Here is a 19,475-nt window from a genome sequence, read left to right as displayed (position 1 = left end):
TAGGTCTGCAGCTACTTGGCAATTAAGTGGGTTTTTTACTGTTTTGAGAGCCCTATCCTAGTGTGCACCTGAGCAGGTTTCTTTCATCGCTTTTGCATGAAAGTATTCCTTGAAAATGGCCAATTTCAAAACAGTAAAACAAGATACTACACATCTGTTCAGTGTTAAAAGCTGTCTAGTATAGCTGGGTTGCTGGAAATTAGTTTATAAAACCAACTTCATAGAAGATTAAAAGGTTTAGACTATTTAATGAAGACGATTTACAGACAAAAAGAGCCAGGAAAATCTGACTTTTTATTTCTTAAATAACTGTGAAGGAAGAGGGGCGGGGGAAATGGTCCCCTGATGATGGAGGGCCATGGAGCTAGGGATCATCAGCAAAAGCCCTATGGGCATTTGGGAAGCGCTGGGGGCTGTAGTTGGGGTCTTCCTGCAGTCGCTTTTGTATGTCAGCCCGGAGCTAGAGGAAGAGAGCAAAGGAGGTTGGAGTGGTACAGGCGCAGCCCCTAAGATCCCAGCAAGCACACAAGGCCATCCCTTAGGAGGTACCATTTCCCCCACCAGCCGTACACTGTCCAGGAGCCCAGTAATAGCATCACTGAGCCTTCCCAGATGCCTCCAGGAAAAAAAACATTTTAAAACCAAGTGGTAGTCCCAGACTCACCAGTTCACCTCTGAAGGGATCCAGGGAAGAGGGACCCTAGCCCAACCCCTCCCACTAGACCATCCCTATGCTGCTTCAAGGTGGGGGCACCTGCTGCCTGTAGCTCTCCTGAACCTCTGGTGCCTCCAGGTCCCGGCTCAGGCTCTCGGGGCTCGTCAGGGGCCGAGCTCCGGCTGCCTTAGCTGCCCGGCTCACGGCCTCTGAGAGAAGCAGCTGGGGGCCCTCACCCTGCATCGTCTGGGGGACGGGGTTGAGAGGGAAAAGAGGATCAAGGTCAGATCCAATGCCACCACCCAGCTCACCCTTTGCATGAGTCAACCACTGAGTCTCCATGTTAGCGGAGAGAACGGAGACAGTCCATCTGTATTTTGACAGCAGAAACGCCTTCCTAATTTTGTCCGCCTCTGGCTAAAAACGGCATTTGAATGTGCTGGACTTGGTCTCCAAAGCAAGAGGGAGAGGATGGGTCAAGCCATCCAGCATTCTCAGCTAGCCCACAAGAGGATGCCTGCCTTAAGAAAGACGGGCCCTAGTCAAATGGGGTTTGGGCAATTGTGGGGTGACAAGACTGCTGGCAAACAGCAATGCAAAGGTCCCAGAAGGGTTTCCTTGTCAATTAAATGAGGGGACTAAAAACTAGGATGAATTCCTGTCTCTAATTAGTTTGATTCTAAGCACAACAGGGGAAATCAGATACAGAGAGATCCTCAGGGAAGGAGCAAACCAACCTTGCGTCTCTTGGCAGGCATACCACTGAGGTAGGCATCGCTCAGGGGGGGCTGTGGTTTCACCTTCCGCTGGCTCTGAATGTCCTGCTGGATAATAGGGACCCATTCCTGGGGAGGGAAAGATGATGAGAAAGTAGCAATCGCCACAGCCTTCAGCTGCCTTGACCCACCAACCCCCTCCTGACACTCACTGGGGGGACTGCAGCTGCCCAAGGTTCTGTCTCAGCGGAAGCTCCATCCTGTTCGTCTCGGGAGCCCCCCTCAGGAGCAGGAGGTGGGCCTCGGGACATGGCCTCTTCTGCTGTTGTTCCAGGGGCCGGGGAAGCATTCTCCCGCTGGGAGTCAGACAGTGGGAAGACCCAGGCTTCAGATTTCTCAGCCTCCAGCCCTTCCGCCCAGCCCTCCACTCCACGTTAGTTGATTCCTCAAACTCTCCCTGGTACCTGAGGCTCAGGGGAAGTTCTCTCTGATCCCTGAACTTCCATTGGCTCCTCAGGAAGTGTCTGTGAAAGGGGGCAGAGAAGAATAACACCACAAAAGGCCCTCTCTCAGAGCTCTCCGGTTCCCTCAAGTCCCCTAAGCCCACAGCCCAAGAGGGCCCTTTACCTGAGGGGGATCCCCAACCCTGCGAACGTATCTGAGAATGGCATCAGGGCCTACAGGCATGTGTTCCAGTACCACCTGCAGCCTCAGTCCCATCATAGTGGTCAGCCAGCTCACCAAGGATGGATTCACTCCACGAGACATGCGACGCTGGGGGAAGAAAGCAGACTTGAAACACAAAACCCTCAACTGGCCTTTGAAAGGCACCAAAGCGTAAAGGGTGGCAGCTTGGAGGGAAAAAAATTGCAGGATACCAAAGAAAACAGAAACCTGAGAAAAAGCAAAAGGCTGGGGATCTGGGGCTGAGTAATGCTTACAATTCGGCCGTTGATGACAGCAGCAAGCTCCATCTGCTGTCCCCCCAAGCAGTGCAGGTTCAGGGCCAAGCATTCAAACAGGCCCTGGTTACACAGCTCCAGCAATCGGGCCCCAAATCCACTGTCTGTGGGCAACACAGAAGGACAGAATACTGGTACCTGGCAGCCCTGCACATCCAACGTGCCCCCTCACCCTGGCTCAGCCAGCCCCTGACCTGTGCAGTGCATCACATGAGCAGCAATGCTATTAAATTGCTCTTGGAGAAATTCCAGGTTTGTTCGGATGATGTCCACACCTGGCTGAACTTGCACCAAAGACTGAGAGAGAAGACACACAAAGACCCCCAATCAGAAACGTCAACAGACTGGGAGTCAGGGAAGAAGCAGCTGCAACAGCCACCCTGACCACAGTCAGGAAAGGAGCGGCTGGGCAAGGGATACTCACAAAACTCTCCCGCACATATTCTTCAAGCCCCGTGATCAATGCGTGGGTTGCTGTCTGCGGGTGGGTGGAGACAGCACAGGTTAGAACAAAACCCCACCCCTTAAGATATGTCCCCCTCCTCCCCTACCAAGCCCAGAGCTTCGGCTGAGGCAGTCACAGCTTTAGGCAAGGTGTAAACGAAGTCAGAAATAATTAACAGAAGGTGAGATGGAGAACTCTGGGCCCAGGTCGTCATTTACCCGGATGTTACCAGGTGTGGGCTCCTGGCCACCCAGGTAGTGCTGGTGGAAGAAAGACCGCAGCTGGGGCTGGAGCCGCTGCAGGGGCTGGAAATGCCCGTGGAGCAGCATCACCACATCCACCATGGAAAAGTTCTGGCACAGAAGAGAGAGCAGGGCCCCGAAGAATCCTAGGGACAGGGACTGAGGTCAGCAGTGGCCTTTACCACCTGGCCTGCCCTCCAGCCCATCAGCCTCATCCCACCATCAATAAAGGCCACCCACTCTCCCCTGGCTGCCCCATCCCTAGAGAAGGCCAGGGCACCCTTATCTGCTCACCGAGCGCCCCATCGGCCCCAGGCTCAAAGATGTTGCTGGACCCACTGAGGCGCTGTATGAAAGCAGCGATGCTCTCACTGCTGCCAGCCCGGGCCCCCAGGGAGCCCAGCAGTGAGCTCAGCACACCCTGCACCACTGAGGTGAAGAACTCCAACGGCAGGCTCTCAGGACCCACGCTGCCAGGACTCCCGCTGCCACCAGAAGGGGACCCCGGTGGGGGCGCTGTCTGCTGCTCTGGGGCCGGAGGGGGCGGTGGGGGTGGAGGCGGAGGAGGAGGGGGAGCAGCTGTTTGCGTTGCCTGCACGAGAGAGAAGAAATAAAGAACAGAGGGTGAAATCAGAATGAGGACATAGAACAGCATTATGCTTAGTTGCTCAGTCAGTCATGTCCGACTCTGCAACCCTATGGACTGTAGCCTGCCAGGCTCCTCTGTCCAAAGGGATTCTCCAGGCAAGAATACTAGAGTGGATTGCCATACCCTCCTCCAGGGGATCTTCCCAACCCAAGGATCCAACCCAGGTCTCCCGCATTGCAGGCAGATTCTTTACCAGCTGAGCTACCAGGGAAGCCCATGAATACTAGAGTGGTTGCCTATCCCTTCTTCAGGGGATCTTCCTGACCCAGGAATCAAACCACGGTCTCCTGCATTGCAGGCAGATTCTTTACCAGCTGAGCTACCAGGGAAGCCCCAAAAATGGCATTGGGGAGGCACAAATTCACAAGGGTCTGGAAGGTATGGCGCTCTGTTCCAGTCTTTGCGCCTTACAGCAGAATACACATGGCAGCGTCTCCTAAGCTGAGTCGGGTTGAGCAGTTACCTCGCTCCCTCTGAACGGGTTAGCTCAGAAAAGCAGTGACACAATTACTGTGCTTCTCTCTCCCAGCCCGGTTTTCCTCATCTACCAAATGGAGGGTGCTGAGACAATCAATTCCCAAGGTTCCTTCCCAGTGGCAACAAGACACCCAGTACCTGGCTGGGCTCAGGAAGAGGAAGGCTGAAGCGGAGAGTCAGCCAGCCACTCACCTGCAAGAAGTCAGTCATGCCCTGGAGGAAGGCGGGTACACCAGGCATCGCCACAGTAATGGTGGGAGAAGCCACACCAGGCCCTCCAGTTCCCGGCCCAGCAGGCCCCAGCAGGTTCCCCAGGAGCTGAGAGAACTGAAGATCAGAGGCGGAGGCTTGAGGGGGCGGAGGCTGGGCAGGCCCCCCAGGGGCAGGACCAGCTGTGGTAGCCGTGTTGGTGGTGCCGGAACTGGCTGACGCAGTGGCAGGGGCTGGAGGTGGAGCCATTCCTGGGGTCCCCTGAGCTACAGAGACAAAAAGAAGACAGCTGAAAACTCAAAGAAAACAAGACCCCACAGCATCTCCATTCTGGTCTCCCCAGTAGAAAAGAAAGAACAAAGAAATACGGAGAGAACTGGGAAACCGCTTCCATCTGAGGTGGGGAAGGACACAGACTCACCCACAAGGACAGGCTGCATGAGAAGCTGACCCACGAGGCCGCTCACCATCTGGGCTAAAGAGGCGTTGGTACCCAAACCAGCGCCCGGCTGAGAGGAGAGGACAAGGGCAGACTTTCAGACTTGGTCTCTCCACGCCCCGCCACAGGAGTTTCTCCCCACACTCTTCCCCGATGGGACTCCCCCACCCCTACTCACCAGAGCCCCCGAGACCGGGGGCCCCCCAGGGTGGGAAGGCCGAGCCTGTGGAGGGGTGGGCCGGGCAATCACCAGCCGGGTGGGAGCTGTTGGGAAGCCTGGCACCTGCTGTCCTGTGGGCAACAGAGGGGAGAAACCGAAGAGGGCTGAGGGCCCAGTCCGACCAGGCCAGCAGATGATGCCCACCACCGTGGACGGGGACCGCCTCCCAGGCTTCCCCCTTTGGGTTGTTACCTGCGGCCGCGGAGGCAACAGCTGCCACCATGGCCTCATGAGTGATCTGGTGGGCGACGGCGTGCATGAACTCAGGGGGCAGGGAGGGCAGCTGGATGAGGGTGGAGCCTGGGGGGTGGGTCTGATGTAGCCTTGACCCTGGACCCCCTTCAACCCACCCACTCAGCCCTACCCCTTTTCTCTACCCAGAGCTCGGCCTGTTCTGATGCCCTCACTCTTACCCAGGGTCTGGCCATGACCAGGGGGTCCTAGGGGGCCAGTGGGAGCACTCGGAACTCCACCAGGCTGTGTGCCAGAATCTGGGCAAGGAGATAGAGACAGTGGCTCTGAGACAGGCGGGGCCAAGGCCTAACTGGATCCTCCCGAGATCAGCGTGCTTCAGGCCTCCATTCCCCCAACCAAAAAACTGGCCTTTCATTCCATCTAGATGGGGAGGAGACGCTCCCTTCACCAAGTACACAACTTTCTGAGGACAAGCCGTTCTTCCTTCCCCTCCCCACTCACGCCAACTTAAAGAGCCTGTGCTCTGCTCCCTCAGCCACCGCCAGCAGCCTTGGCCTCTCCTTTCCCACCCTGGCGCCCCCACGTCTCAGCACCAACCCCAGACCCCTCCTTGCGCTCTGTTCCGCCAGCGGCCGTTCCCAGCTCACCCTGGATGTTCATGTGCATCATGACCACGGGTTCCACGCTCTGGTGGGAAATCCGGATGACCCTCGGGTGGCTGGTGGTTGGTGGCGGAGCCGGCCCTGGCGGGGAAGCCCCCTCATTCGAAGACTCAACGGTGGTAGAAGAGGGGGCCAGGGACGAGGCCTGCCCAGCACCAGCGGGAGGTGCCTCTGCACTTGGAGTCGGGGGGGGCCGTGTCCCATTCCCAGTCATGGTCACAGTGGTCCCCACATTGATCTGGACGACAGAGACGAGGGGGCAGATGTGAGAAAAACACAAGAGCCTAACCCAGAGCACCCATGATACACTTCTAAAGTCTCCTCCATCCTGGGTCACCATGTTTCCCAAGTCTGCTCCCGTCCCAAACTCCTTGGAGCCCAATAGCTACGATCACTCCATCAACAGCCCCCCATCCACCCGCATCCAGGCTCCCCTGATCCACCTGGATGGGGATGGCTGCCTGCTGGAGCACCATGGGGGTGGTGTAGTGAGACATGGGCCGGACCACGTGCAGATGACGAGGGGGTGCACAGGCCAGATTGCAACGCAGGTCGGACAGCGCCACGAAGGTGTTGCCCAGCAGCCGCAGGCTCTCCCCCACCAAGTTGATCAAGCGCTGGTCCTCCTCACGGCCCTCTTGCTGTACTCCCCAGGGCCAAACACAGAAAGGCAGAAAGCATTAGGCTAGGATCCACCTTGTTAAAAAAGTAATGCCTTCTTGAGATTATCACATCCTCTAAGTCTTTTGAAGAAGGAAATGGCAACCCACTCCAGTATTCTTGCCTGAAAAATCCCATGGACAGAGGAGCCTGGCGAGCTACAGGCCACAGGGTTGCAAAGAGTTAGACACGACTGAACAAGTGAGCACTATGTCTTTAGGTACATGCTCTGAAGCTTCTGTATACACCAAATCTTTGCAAGTAAGCTCTAATTTATATACACAAAGTGCTTCCTTTGATAATGAATCCTACAGTGAATCAGTAAGTTATCACCTGCTAATCTCCCTTACTTTATAAACTTCCTAAGTAACTCATTTAAGGGATCAAGAAAGTGCAAAGACAATGAACACCATAAAGATGTGAAGAAGGAAAAGATCCTGCTTCCCTGTCAGGGAGGAAAAAAATCACTTCCTTCCTAATCTAAAGAGAAACTACTCTGTAGAAGATGACATCTTTTGGGGGCCGGGGGTAAGTGATCTACATTTCACCCCACTCCATCTGGGGGTGCTGGAGGCGAGGGGGTGGGTGGGCTCACATTGTTGTTGTAGTCCGTGGTTGCAGCGGCGCCCAAAACCTCATAGTAGCGCTGCAGGAAGGGCTGGAGGCGGCTCTCTAGCCGCTGCAGCTCCTGAAGCACCTCGACATACTCCGCAGGTGAAGGGTGGCTGTGGGCCAAAGCGGCTGTGAGCCAAGGCTTCCCTCAGATTCCTGCCCTTGCCACCCGTGCCCCACCTCTCCTTGGCCTCCCAGAGCCCCAGCCCCGAGCCCCAGCCCCAATCCCCACCTCCGGAACTAGCAGAGCTTCTGTTCTTTAACCTCACCCAGGGGGGAAAATGGACAGGGAAAGACAAACTGCTTTCACCCTTCCTACCACACAATCCTGTACCTACAACAGCAAAACACTAACTCTTAAAAACCAGATGGGGCCTCTGGGTACTCAGGGGAGAGAATCTTGTCACCTCCAGAAGCACCATGTGGATTTCCTGACCCGAAGGAGGACAGTGCCTGTGGCTTCAGTGGCCAGTCTCAATCTCATTTACCTACTCAAGAGCCCCTCCCTGCCCCTCAATACTAACTCCACAAGCACCACCTCTGAACAATCTTTTCTTTCTCATCAGACCTTTTCCTGGTCCTCACACTTCACTTAGAATCCCCAACCCACCCCCACCCCAAAAGGTGCCCTCCCTCTCTCACTTGGGTGCATTTGTCTCTGGGGCAGATGCTGGGCCCGCTGGGGCTGGGCCAGAAGGGGTGAGCTCTGGGCTCTGGGCAGGGGCACGCTCCTCCACTTCTTCCGCCTCCATGGGCTCCCGAGGAGGCACTTCACTTTCAACTGGTTCTGATGTTTGGGAGGTCAAGGCCACTGACTCCGGGGCCATCGTCGGCGTCTGAGGGGGTGGCTGACTGTGCTGGGCTTGGGCCCCTCCTCGGCACTGAAGCAGGGGAAGAGTTAGGACAACAAAGGCAACATGAGATTGCAGCAGATTACTCAGGTCAGAGCAGACTGAGTGGAGAAAGGGCACTATCTAGGCTCCCTGAAGGCAGGGCTCTGCATCTGACTCTTGACTCCCTAAAACTTACACAAATTAGATGTCTGACAAACACCTATGATACTTACAAACAAACCATTAACAAAAACTAGGGATTGCAGTTTCCTAACCTCCAAGAGAAAAGAAGGAAAGGACACTGGCTGCGAATACAAACTAATGAAGCTAAGCCATCCCAGCATCAAATATGATAACCAAGGAACAGGAAGGCAAGAAATTCTTCTTTAATTGCAGAGAGAATCAGCAGGGACAGGACAGCCTCGAAAGAAAGATACTTTTTCTGCCCAAAAGAGTGAAGACTGCTGAGAAGAGATTAGATTAAGAGGGGAGAACCCAGTGGATGTGACCAGTCATGCCCTCATCCCTAGGCTGAGACAAAAGGGGTAGGGAGGATGGAGTGAGACAGGCAGACGGTGGCCAGCTTTGCCCACTCACCTCCATTCGGGAGAGTAAGGTCTGTATATCCCTGATCATATGCTGAGCCATCACCAGCCGCACTCGAGGCTCACTCTACAATGAGAGAGGGAAAATCAGGGCAGGTTGGAGATAAAGCCACGAGCTCCATTACCTGCTAAACCAGGACCCAGCCCCATCTCCTCAGCCAGACCCACTCTCACTTCGTGGCCTCCTTCTCCCAGATCCCCTTCCTTGACCCTCCCAGGCCCCGTGATACCTGAATCGGGGCCTGTTCCATGTTGATGTGAACATCCACAGCAGAGCCGTCACTCTGGGGAAAGGGTAAGGGAAGTTGCTCTGGGAGAAGCCAAATACTAAGGCCCCCACACTTCCAACTGATTCTCTGGAGCCCAACCCTTCTAGCTCCTCAAAGACAGAGGCTGTTACCAGACCAGAGGGCCCACCAAAGCCCATCTAAAGACTGAGACATCTCTCTTATGAACTCTTGGCTGCTACCACAACCAAAACTGCCCCCACAAAAACCCTCCCATGAAGAACACAAGCTTACGGGAAGATTGAAGGTTCCAACCATGACATAGCTGTTGGCATTCCGGTCATGAACAGAGGCCCCAGGCCCCCGAGTACCAGGCGAGGGTCCCCCACCATGGGTGGCTGAAGCGGACCCTGTTCCAGAAGATGCTCCAGAAGGGAGCTGAGTCTGAGGAGGAGCCCGTTCCACAAGGTGAATAACCTTTCCCCCAACATCTGCAGAAAAAAGATACACACCAAAACATTACATGATCGTGTAAACCCATGGCCTCAGCTCACTGCTCTGGACAGCAGCCTCAAGCTCTGCTCTGCCTCCCCCACTCCCTTACTGTATTCTTGGAGCTTCTTATCATCCTGCAGAACTCGTCCCTGGTAGATAAGCCGTTGTTTCTCAGACGGGATGCTAACAGAAGCAGCAATATGCTCCTTAAACTCCTTTACGTTCATCTGTAAGGAAGAAGAAACATGATGAGGAATCAGGGAACGGAAGAAAAAGGAAGGTCAGAAGAGCAACAACTAACTTGTAAGGAGTAAAAACCATCCCATCCTAAAATCACTACCCATCTGTCTTAACTGTGAGGTAATTATTGAGCAAAGCCCTGAACTAAGGCAACACTTGTCAAAATACATACAATAAACGTAAGGAACTTCAGGTTATAGGCCTAGGAGAAAACTACAGGGCTGAAGAGCAGAAACGCCAACTGACATTCTCTTCTCTCCTTCTCTGCCTGGCTCCAAAAGGAATGTGTGTGCCTAGAGATACCGGTGACCCCTCCCCAAACACAAAATGATACAACACTGTAATCTCAAAGATAAAAGCAATGACAAAGAAGATGTGGTGGAGAGTCAGGTTAAGGAAGGCAGACTCAAGCAAGAAGAAAAAGGGGCAAAATCAGAAAAATATTTTTCCTAACTAGACAACTGACTCGTCAGAAGTACCCAACTGTTTACAAACACCTACACAGTTTACAAAAGCCTACACAGTCTCCTTAAATACATGTAACAATGTGTTTAAAACTATGGATCAACCTTCTTACAACTTTGTCTGTTAGGAATCTACCTACATTACGAGCATTTTGGGATCCGACTTCTATCCTTTAAACACACAGCATAGACCTCATCAGTTTTTAAGACACTCTTCTACTTTAGGTCCTAGAGTCCTGTTTGCCTTCCCAAAGGCAGGAGCCACATCTGTCCCTTTGGGCTGGGGCTCATCTATCATGTTGGCATACAGATTCCTCCTTCCTTCTTTCCCTCTGCATTGAGTTTTATCGAGGTGGAGGAAGGCAAAGAAAATCTACCTCACCTAACAAAAGCCAAAGAGGAAACATCAAAAAATGTTCTGGCTACAACATGAACAAAAGAATCAATGAAAGACAATTTGAAAACCGTAATATCAGGCTCTTCTTTCAGGATAAAGAACCTGTAAGAGGAGAGTTAATGGGTGTCTCCCAGAAGTACTGGGGTCTCACCTGGGCCCCCACAATAAAGGTCCGGGTCTGAGAGTCCAGGGTCTTCACAAGCACCTCCAGGCTGTCAGGTTCCTCCATAGTGGTACTGGTACTATCATTGGGCTCCATGGCCGACAGTTCTCTAAGGAAGAATGTTAGGAGAAGGCCCGCTGTCGCCTAGAGCAGATTTTTATATACCCGGAAGCCTCCCCTGCCCGAGACTCCGCCCCATACCTAAAGAGTTTCTCCCACACAAGCACACACACTCACACCCGCCCCCATCCTCCTTCTGATTCCGGGGCACAGGGAGAAAAACACAAAGGGTAAGAGATCGACGGCACAGGGAGCCGGAGGGCGGCAGGTGGGAGGGGCTCAACGACGCCAATCACAGCAAGGGAGGGCCAGTACAGCTAGGAAGACGGGAAGGAAGGAAACACGAGACCGGTGTCATCACCGGTCGCGGTAGGACAAGGGCTCGAGAAGTCGGCAAACCCCGGGACAACCAGAGAGCGAGGGTCGCGCCAGACTCTGCGGAGAAAGTGGTTTCGCGCACGCGCACCATGCCACGCCCATCGAACCCGCTTAAGTCACTAGAGACCCGAAATGACGAACACTCACGGGGGGCCAGATCGGCGAGCTGACTGTCTCCCTCTTCCACGTACCCTTGGTGCTCTAGCAGATCGGCACAACCAACACACTCCAAACACATACACACACTCCAAACACACACACACACATACATACACACACATACACACACACACACACACACACACACACACACACACACCCTACCACCCAGCTCCGCCCCCGACTTCCCCACGGTACCGTCACTTCCGGTCTCCCCCAACCTGCCACCGACGGCCACTTCCGTTTCCCCGATAGTATTTGGGGATCGTGAGGCGGTACTTCCGGCTTCCCCCAGGCCCCCAAGGTTTACTTTTGTGGGGCTCTTCCAGAAAGTCCGCGGCCCCAAATAGTGAGTTCCAGGGGGCGAGACGGGCCGGGGCCGGCCTAGATGGGAGGGAGCCGAGCACCCCGAAGAGCCGCCGCCACCGCCGTCGCCCGGGAGACCGTACTGCGCCTGCGTGCGTCTTACTACGCATGCGTGCATACTTAGGCACCTCCCCACCCCAGCCGGCGCTGTTCATTCCTCCCCTGCGCGCGCTTAAGCAATAGGGGGTTGTGGTGGCCGCTATAAATGCCTGAAAAAAACACTACGAGATGGGACTCTTCGACTACCTCGAGAGAGACTTTGAGCAGTTGTGTGGATCTTGGAGTCTGGAGACTGGGGATTGTGCCTCGCTAATCTATGCTGAAGTCTTGGTCGGCAGAGAATTTGAGGCGGCACTGTCCAGGCCACCTAGAATTCTGTCTTCTCTTACCATCGTCCTCGCTGAGCCACTCCTTCGGCACCTCCGGAAGTCACCCTTTCCATGGGCGGTTGGAGGTGGTTCTCGAGCTGATTTACGTGCGGTGGCGTCGTTGGGCCTGACCTCGGTTTTGCCCGGTGGGCGTTTTGTGGCGCCATGTTCTCCCCCGGCGGTGTGCGCCCGAGGCTACACGCCATGTTTTGGAGAAGCCAAGGATTTAGTACCTTTCAGGACTTTTGTCTTAAAAAGGACGACTCAGAGTTTGGGGATTGGAAACAGGTGGGGTTAGACTGGAATGAAACGCAAGACTGTGACCCTGGGGGATTGAGAGGGCCGCCTAAGGGCTTCTACAGGCGGAAGGTCTGGTAGAGTTACCGTCCCTCTGCTCTCTTCTCCCCCCGCCCCTTGGGCAAGGGCCTGGGCCCCGCAGTGCTGCCCCTCCTCCAGCCAAACCCGTTGCTGCCGGTGTACCTGCCTCCGGTGCCTGTCCTTTCTGGGATTTGTAGCTTACTTAAGTCCCGGTACTAAAAGTTTTAATAAGCATCTCTGTAGTGAGCCCCTAGTTGGTGCCAATCAGTTTGCTGAGGGTTTCACATACTGTCACATTTAATAGCCTTTCAGCATCTAACTATTACATCCCTTTTCTAGGTGAATGTAAGTGGCAGAACTGACAAATCTAGGCCTACCAGACTCCCTTGGGTCAAGCACTTCTATTTTACTGCCCCAATAGCTTGCATTTTAGTTTTTTGTTGTAAAAAATATAGTGAACTCTCAGCTATTCATCACCCAAATTTTCTTCTTTTAGCTAAATCGCAAGCTCAGAGCAAGCCTCACCTCTCAGAACAAATCTTTATGGCAGCCTGTGGGTTATAAATAATCCATAAAGGAAGTCCCACCTTCTTGGCACTACCCAATGACTGCCTCTTGACAATTCTTTGCCTACCTCCTATTACTTGAGAACGTAATACCCACGAGAGACTAATAAGTGCTTTACAAACATTACTATTAATTATAGGGAACATTTACTTTGGATTTATGTGCAGGCCTTTGCTAAGGGCTTTATATGCCTTAGCTCTTTTAATCCTATGAGATTAGTGATTTGCTCATTTTATACATGAAAAAACAGGCAAGATTAATAAAATTGTCCAAAGGAAGGGTTTGGACCCACCCTGCTTAACACCTCTGTCTATACTCTTTAACCACTAGATTCTGTAGCTTCTTGCAGTAGTGAACATTAAGTGAATGAACTCGTGTGTCAGCAGACTTACGGAGGGTGTACATAGTTTCTCCAATGAACAACTTCAGAGAGAAGCCTCCCATCCACATACTTCAGCACCTGGTACATACCTGTTGTAAAGCACTTACCAGGTGGTATTGCAATGATTTGTTTACACAACTAGTTCTCCTTAGACTGACTTCTTCAAGGCCAGGGACTATGTCTTACTTTTATGTTCCCAGGGCTTAGCCAGTTCCTGACAAACAACTGGAACTCAAAAACTGTTCAGTGAGTGACTGGTAGAATCAATCCATCTCTCTTCATTGCTGCACAGCACAGCAGATATCCTAGCTCAGATAGGGTTTGAAAGATCCCCTGGAGGTCTCAGCTGTCTTAACTCCTGGGAGACCCTGGACGTGCCAGGCTGTACTGTGGAGTGGTTGCATTTTGAAGAGGGGGAGGAAGTGCCGAACACTGTAAGTAATCCATGTTTGGGTTAGAAAACAAGATTGAAGTTACTCATTAGCGGGTGAAAGGGTCAAGGGTCGAGGCAAGGGGGCTGGAAGCCGACTAGACTGAGCAGTGAGTTGGGGAGAGCAGTTAAGGCACCAGCCACTCCACGCAGAGCACTAGCTCCCTCCTGCCTGAAGATGTTTCACCACATTTGGGCAGCTCTTCTCTACTTCTATGGCATTCTCCTTAACTCCATCTTCCAGTGCCCTGAGCACAGTCAACTGACAACTGAAGGAGTGGATGGGAAAGAGGTATGCACTGAGCATGTGGGAAGCTGCTCAGTTGGGGGTGGGGGGCTCTGATGGACTAGGGTAAGAGGCCCAGCATGACCAGAAAGCCACACTGGAAGGAAGAAAGGGTGTGAGTGTTGCGATGATGAAAGCAATAAGTAAAATATATATATATAAGTACTATGGCCATCAATATGAAGACATGTAGAACTGGAGGGTGGGGTTTACTGCAGAGGAGCAAAGAGGAAAAGTCATTTAATGACTCCTTGTCATGGATCCAGTCTTTAGCTGGAAAAAGGCAGCCAACACCCTCATCCCTAAGTGTTGTCATTCTGACTGATGAAGAGGTTGGATTCTCTAGTGAGACCCACCTTCTGCTCCCTTCGTTGTCTCTCCAGTTCCCAGAGCCCTACCTGGGCCGGTGGTACTTTATCGCAGGGGCAGCTCCCACCAAGGAGGAGTTGGCGACTTTTGACCCTGTGGACAACATTGTCTTCAACATGGCAGTGGGCTCTGCCCCCATGCAGCTCCAGCTTCGAGCAACCATCCGCACGTGAGTGGTGAGGCAGAGGCACCAATAGGTGCGGTCTCTGCCTAAAGTGTGAGCACCGCCCACAAAAAGCTGGGCTCTGAAGTGTGAGCACCGCCCACAAAAAGCTGGGCTCTTTGTCATACGCATTATTCTTGGCCCACTTGAGTTCAATAGCTTTGTTAGTTTCCCTCTGGAGAGAGATGGACCTAACCATCCCTTCGTAACTTGAAACCCAAGGGGACCCAGGCTTCCAGAAAGAGTAAGATGGAATAGAGGCTGGTACTGAGTGGCTGAGGTGTCACTCAGTTTTGCCTCCTTGCCACCACCACTTCTGCAGGAAAAATGGGCTCTGTGTGCCCCGGAAATGGATCTACCACCTGTCTGACGGGAGCACAGATCTCAGAACTGAAGGTTGGTTTTCTCCAGCCCTCACTCTCCTTAGGCCCCCTGGGCTTGCTTGCTTCTGCATCTCTGTCCTCACACTTTCCCCCCCAACCCTGACAGGCCGCCCTGACATGAAGACCAAGCTCTTCTCCAATGCATGCCCAGGTGGAATCATGCTGAAAGAGACAGGCCAGGGTTACCAGCGCTTTCTCCTCTACAGTGAGTGGGGAGGCCAGGCAAGAAGATCTGGAGGAAAAGAGAGGAAGGGAGATGGGGGTTGGGAGGAGGCAATGGAGTCCCTTTCTCTAGGTCCTGTGACATCATCCCAGGAAGGGCTGGCTGCTTCCCTGAGGTCCTCACCAGGGGCCATGCTGAGAAGCAGGGGCTTCGATGAGCCTGGCCCTCCCTTTCCAGATCGCTCACCCCACCCTCCTGAGACGTGTGTGGAGGAATTCCAGTCCCTGACCTCCTGCCTGGACTTTAAGGCCTTCTTACTGACCCCCAGGAATCAAGGTGAGGGGGTAAAGTCTTACGGAAGACAACTAGGACTCACCAAGTCTTCTGTGAGAGCTGGATGAAAAGGACTCAAGTGATGTCACCAGGGGCCATGGCCAAAGGCTGACATCATCACACTGGCTGTGTTGACACTTCCATTTGTGTCATAGACTGATGGTACCAGAGGAAGCCAGGGTGGACTCTGGGCTATTGCAATGGATAAAAGGGGCAGAAGGTCAGACAGGGCAGAGGGTCAGAGGTCTGCAGGGAAAAAAAGACTTCAGAGACCCCTTCTCTGACATGGGGGCGTGAGAGACTGCATTCTACCTCATCCCATTGCCGTCAACCTTGCCTCTCTTCCTGGGTCTCCCTCCTATCCATCCTCTTTTCTCTCTCCTCCCACCAGATGCCTGTGAGCTGTCCAGTAACTGACCTGTGGCTTCACCTATGCCCCCCAGATGGATATAGCAGGAACTTGTATGGTGAGGGGAGAAGCTGGAGACTCCCAACTCTTTCAAAAGTAATAAAGATGATTTTCCAATCCTCGTCTCATTTGGGGGTTTGTCTCCCAACATCAGTCCCACTCCCCTCATTTCATTCCTCCCCCTGGACCTTCTCCCACCTCAACCCCCAGTTGGACGGCATCAGGAAGGACACTGAGCAGTGGTAACTCTCACTTTTTAGTGGTATATTTAGGATTTGGTGTGACACAGTTATTTATTGCTGAGTGAGCAAACCCAACCCCCTAGTGGGGTCTGCAAACTCCAGTGCTCCCCATGCTGCCTATGAGCTGCCAGCCCCTCTGAGCTGGCCCTCCTGCCAATACTGCCTGCACGCAGCCCCACTCCCCCTGGCTCCTAGGAATCCTCAGGTCCTCCCTTCAGGCTCCCCATCACCTGTGGGAACCCCATCCAGACACCCTAATCCACCCACCTAGGAGTCCTGCTCTTCCCCAGATGGTGCAGATCCCAGGATCCAAGGGATCCCCTGAGTCTCTCAACCACCCTCTTATCCCACCCAGAGGTCTGTCTGTCCTGACTGGTTTTCTCCACCCCTGGAGAGTTTTAAAAGGTAGAGAGGACCCTTCAGTCTTTATTCTCACCACCACACTTTTTTTTTTTTTTTGCTTTTAAAAAGTGGAGGTGGAAGTAAAAAACGAAGTGGGAAAAATGTAAAAGCAAAAATTAACAACAGCTGGTGAATTCAAGGGCGAGGCCCCCACTGTTCATAAACACAGACACCCTAAACAGCTCTCTTGTGTGTGGAGGGGGGCTCTGTGCCCTCATACTCTGGGGTTTCCGCCCCATCCCTGAGGTCCCTGTGCTTACAATTTGGATCATACATCCCACACTATCTTCATCCTTGCTCCCACCCCACTGAGGGTAGGACCCTGGGTCACACCATACCCCTTGGTCACAGCCCCTTGCCTGGGTCTCCCCTCTGCTCCTCCCCCTCCCTCCCCAACTTCTCGTCCTCCAAGTCAGTGGCCTCCTCATCCCCACTGGGCTCCCGGAGGCTGACAGCCAGCACCAGGGCCTGTAGAAGACCAAAGAGGCAGGCAAAGTGCAGGGGGTGAGCGGTCAGTAGGCTCAGCACGGCATGGAGTCCATGCAGAGCAGCCAGAAAGGACAGCAGCCCATGCAGCCAGAGGCCCAGCGGTCCACGCAGGCCCAGTGCGTCCAAGGCTGCCCGCAAGGGTCTTGAGCAGAGCCCCAGCAGGGCTGAGGCCAGCAGCTCCAGCAGGTGCAGGGTCAGGTTGGTGGAGATCTGCAGACACTCCTCCGGGTCCCCCAAATACTGGCGGGGAGCTCCTGCTCCCCCACCTGTATCTCCTCGCAACCAGCCCAGCAGCTTCTGACGCCGGCCAAGCTTCTCCACCGGGGCTTCAGCCACTGGGGGGCTCAATTCCTCTTCAGGGGACCCTCCAGGTTTCCTGGTACCAGCTAAGTCCACAGGATCCTGTCCTAGTTTGGAAATGGTCTCCCCAGCCTCTGGTCTCCCAGACTCTTGGGTGCTGGAGGCAGTCTTCTCCCACTTGAGAGAATCCATTCTTATGTACCCCAGTTGCTCAACTTGGGACTCCCTGCTCGGTTCTGGAGCAGCCCCAGAGCTTCTCTGTGCACCTGAGTCCTGGGTCTTGGGAGACCCGAGATCTCCCATGGTTTCCGGGGCACTGTCCCAGTCACTCCCTGAATTCTCAGAGGAGCTGTCCATCCGTCTCGGTTCTGGGGTGGGCAGGTCAGGCCTCGTCGACTTCCGGCGGCCCCAGGGGCGAGGGAGCCAGCCACCAAGCCGTCGGAGGAACATGGCTGGGGTGTGCAATGAGCCCCCCAATTCTGGGGCTGCTTCCTGGCACTGCTTAGGCTCTTGGGTGGGGGAACTGAGGATTTCCTCAGAAACCAGAGTGTGTTCAGGCTCAGAAGAACAGGTATCTGCTTGGAGAGTCCTACTTTGAACTCAGGAGTGGCTCTCCTCTTCCCGGGATGGTCATGCAGCCTGAAGTGTGGCGGGCAGCGGCTTGTTTCCGTCTCAGTTTTAAGGTAAAGGGAGGCACATTCAAATCCATTCACCACCACCCCACTACAAACACACAAGATTTCAAAAGTCTACGGATCTGACAAAGCCTGGGACACCGTCACAGTGTCCTCCCTGTTTTCCAGGTTTCTTTCCCAGCAGGCAGCACCCCAAGTTTCACTCACCAAGGCCACGTCCCAAGGTGCCCCAGAAACTGGGGAGGCGGTTCTCCATCCAAAAAGGAAGGAAGGAAGGTGGCCCCGGATCCTATGTGCTCCCGACCGACCGGGAGAGTCCTAACTGCTGCCCTAAAGCAGCTCAGAAAGAAGTCTCTTGTTAAGTGAGTGGGGGGTGAGGTATCCGGCAAACTCCAGCCAGCAACGTTCGTGCTTTGATTCAGAGGGCTGTGAATCCTATAAAGTGGCCCCACCGGCACCCCGGCCAGCAGCTGAGATTCAGTCTTCGCAAGGTCAGGCCGGAGATGTCCTGGGAGATCCCGGGAGCCAGGCAAAGCGCGCGCCTGCCTCGGGAGCCTGGCGTCCCGGCGTCCAGGCGATGTAGCCCCTCCCGGGCCCAGCGTCGGGGCCTCGGCCTCGCGAAGCCGCCCGGAGCCGCAGAGCCCGGAAGCAGCCGCACCGGGACTAGAGGACAGGCGAAGGCGGAGCCCGCAGCTCGCGGGGCGGACCCTGTCGATCGACCGCCCCCCAACCCCCGCCCCCGGCCCGAGCTGCCTGTGCGCGGCATCAGTGCGCACCCGGCCGTACCGCGGGGCGCACAGCCGAGGTCACAGGAGCCGAAAGCGTGAATATAAACCCGGCCTTCCATTTTCCCCGCCTGAAGACCCCCGACCGCCAGTATCCCCTTAAGCTCGCCCGCCCCCTTTAGTCCCCTTGAGTTCTTCCCTGCATCCCGCTCCACTCCTCTTCTAGTTTACGATTTCATGAAAGGCTTTTCCAGAAGAGAAAGCTGAGAGGAGGCTTGGGACTTAAGTAGCCCTTCCTTGCTCCTCCATGCCGATTTTTACCTCTTGGATTTGACAACAGTGGGCACTTCATGTGCCTGGCACCTGGTATGGGCAGGAGGGAGGAGCAGGAGAGGAAGTGTGGGAAAGACAAGTGTAGACAAACAGGATGTGCTTCCTGCCTTTAGGAGTTTTCAGGTATCAAAATGAAGAACCTTGGCTTAAAGTGTATATTTGGGAGGCCAGAGCTCTGGTTTCAGCTCAGTTAACAGCCTACAGGCTGCATCATCTTTGGTCCTCCTATTACACTGCCCTCTTCCTGCAAGACCCCAACCATTATCATTTCTGAGCCTTTCCTGACTTCCCCTATCACCATCACATCTTTTTATCGTATCTTGTCACCTACAGGTGTGAGCAACCTGAAGATTGGGCATGTCTCATTCCCATTTATAGCACATAGTATACAAACTTGTGAAATCAGTGATTGAATTCGCTGGAGTGGACAGAGGGTGCTTTCTGGGGGATGTCAGACTTCCATGAAAGTGTTAAGTCACTCAGTCATGCCTGACTCTGCGACCCCATGAATGTAGCCCACCAGGCTTGTCTGTCCATGGGGTTCTCCAGGCAAGAGCACTGGATTGGGTTGCCATTTCCTTCTTGAGGGGATCTTTCAACCCAGGGATCAAACCTGGGTCTCCTTAATTGCTGGCAGACTCTTTACC

At 54.0% G+C, this 19,475-nt stretch overlaps 3 protein-coding genes and 1 long non-coding RNA gene across 69 annotated transcripts; 1 reads left to right on the top strand and 3 right to left on the bottom strand.

The window, feature by feature from the left end:
- Window positions 1–275: 275 nt before the first annotated feature.
- On the bottom strand, window positions 276–11,612 carry BAG6 (BAG cochaperone 6). 50 transcript variants are annotated; one of them, XM_081522510.1, is made up of 26 exons: window positions 11,364–11,612; window positions 10,557–10,677; window positions 9,414–9,531; window positions 9,104–9,300; window positions 8,813–8,866; window positions 8,575–8,649; window positions 7,787–8,025; window positions 7,128–7,257; window positions 6,316–6,513; window positions 5,858–6,110; window positions 5,429–5,506; window positions 5,208–5,315; window positions 4,974–5,086; window positions 4,778–4,865; window positions 4,339–4,622; window positions 3,315–3,612; window positions 2,997–3,166; window positions 2,758–2,811; window positions 2,528–2,630; window positions 2,313–2,437; window positions 1,999–2,145; window positions 1,836–1,895; window positions 1,584–1,727; window positions 1,393–1,500; window positions 755–901; window positions 276–460 (listed from the first exon to the last, which is right to left on the bottom strand). In XM_081522510.1, the coding sequence occupies exons 2-26, from the start codon at window positions 10,662–10,664 to the stop codon at window positions 365–367; spliced, it is 3,495 nt and encodes a 1,164-aa protein (XP_081378636.1). In that variant the 5' UTR covers window positions 10,665–10,677; window positions 11,364–11,612; the 3' UTR covers window positions 276–364. The 50 variants fall into 50 exon arrangements, with proteins under 50 accessions (XP_081378636.1, XP_081378625.1, XP_081378637.1 ...); XM_081522499.1 differs by having other exon boundaries at window positions 11,387–11,612; XM_081522511.1 differs by lacking the exon at window positions 11,364–11,612 and adding an exon at window positions 11,154–11,356.
- On the top strand, window positions 11,416–15,819 carry APOM (apolipoprotein M). 17 transcript variants are annotated; one of them, XM_081522753.1, is made up of 9 exons: window positions 12,067–12,187; window positions 13,171–13,276; window positions 13,367–13,600; window positions 13,841–13,888; window positions 14,266–14,420; window positions 14,737–14,810; window positions 14,904–15,002; window positions 15,198–15,296; window positions 15,685–15,819. In XM_081522753.1, the coding sequence occupies exons 5-9, from the start codon at window positions 14,368–14,370 to the stop codon at window positions 15,708–15,710; spliced, it is 351 nt and encodes a 116-aa protein (XP_081378879.1). In that variant the 5' UTR covers window positions 12,067–12,187; window positions 13,171–13,276; window positions 13,367–13,600; window positions 13,841–13,888; window positions 14,266–14,367; the 3' UTR covers window positions 15,711–15,819. The 17 variants fall into 17 exon arrangements, with proteins under 17 accessions (XP_081378887.1, XP_081378879.1, XP_081378881.1 ...); XM_081522755.1 differs by having other exon boundaries at window positions 13,115–13,247; XM_081522749.1 differs by having other exon boundaries at window positions 13,115–13,247; window positions 15,093–15,296.
- LOC145518389 (uncharacterized) lies at window positions 14,091–18,407 on the bottom strand. Its single transcript, XR_014062850.1, has 3 exons — window positions 17,978–18,407; window positions 15,337–15,485; window positions 14,091–15,029 (listed from the first exon to the last, which is right to left on the bottom strand). It is a non-coding gene; the product is annotated as an uncharacterized LOC145518389 (long non-coding RNA).
- On the bottom strand, window positions 15,946–18,407 carry C8H6orf47 (chromosome 8 C6orf47 homolog). The gene has a single exon (XM_081522762.1). The coding sequence runs from the start codon at window positions 17,583–17,585 to the stop codon at window positions 16,692–16,694; it is 894 nt and encodes a 297-aa protein (XP_081378888.1). The 5' UTR covers window positions 17,586–18,407; the 3' UTR covers window positions 15,946–16,691.
- Window positions 18,408–19,475: the final 1,068 nt, after the last annotated feature.

This window comes from Giraffa tippelskirchi, chromosome 8 (assembly GCF_054371585.1).
Source record: "Giraffa tippelskirchi isolate mGirTip1 chromosome 8, T2T-mGirTip1v1.2.pri, whole genome shotgun sequence".
NCBI lineage: Eukaryota > Metazoa > Chordata > Mammalia > Artiodactyla > Giraffidae > Giraffa > Giraffa tippelskirchi.
This window is presented reverse-complemented; position numbering and strand designations above follow the sequence as displayed.

What these genes read in the sequence shown, in the direction of transcription:
- BAG6 (XM_081522511.1), bottom strand. Translation starts at nt 11,287, where the DNA reads ATGTGTGTGTATGTATGTGTGTGTGTGTGTTTGGAGTGTGTGTATGTG. An exon ending in AGGCAGCCATCCCCATCCAG is followed by an intron (nt 6,111 to 6,315) that starts GTGGATCAGGGG and finishes TCTGTCGTCCAG; the next exon opens with ATCAATGTGGGGACCACTGT. An exon ending in TGTTGCCTCCGCGGCCGCAG is followed by an intron (nt 5,087 to 5,207) that starts GTAACAACCCAA and finishes TGTTGCCCACAG; the next exon opens with GACAGCAGGTGCCAGGCTTC.
- APOM (XM_081522746.1), top strand. Translation starts at nt 13,775, where the DNA reads ATGTTTCACCACATTTGGGCAGCTCTTCTCTACTTCTATGGCATTCTC. An exon ending in CTTCGAGCAACCATCCGCAC is followed by an intron (nt 14,421 to 14,736) that starts GTGAGTGGTGAG and finishes CCACTTCTGCAG; the next exon opens with GAAAAATGGGCTCTGTGTGC. An exon ending in CCAGCGCTTTCTCCTCTACA is followed by an intron (nt 15,003 to 15,092) that starts GTGAGTGGGGAG and finishes CCCTTTCTCTAG; the next exon opens with GTCCTGTGACATCATCCCAG.
- C8H6orf47 (XM_081522762.1), bottom strand. Translation starts at nt 17,585, where the DNA reads ATGTTCCTCCGACGGCTTGGTGGCTGGCTCCCTCGCCCCTGGGGCCGC.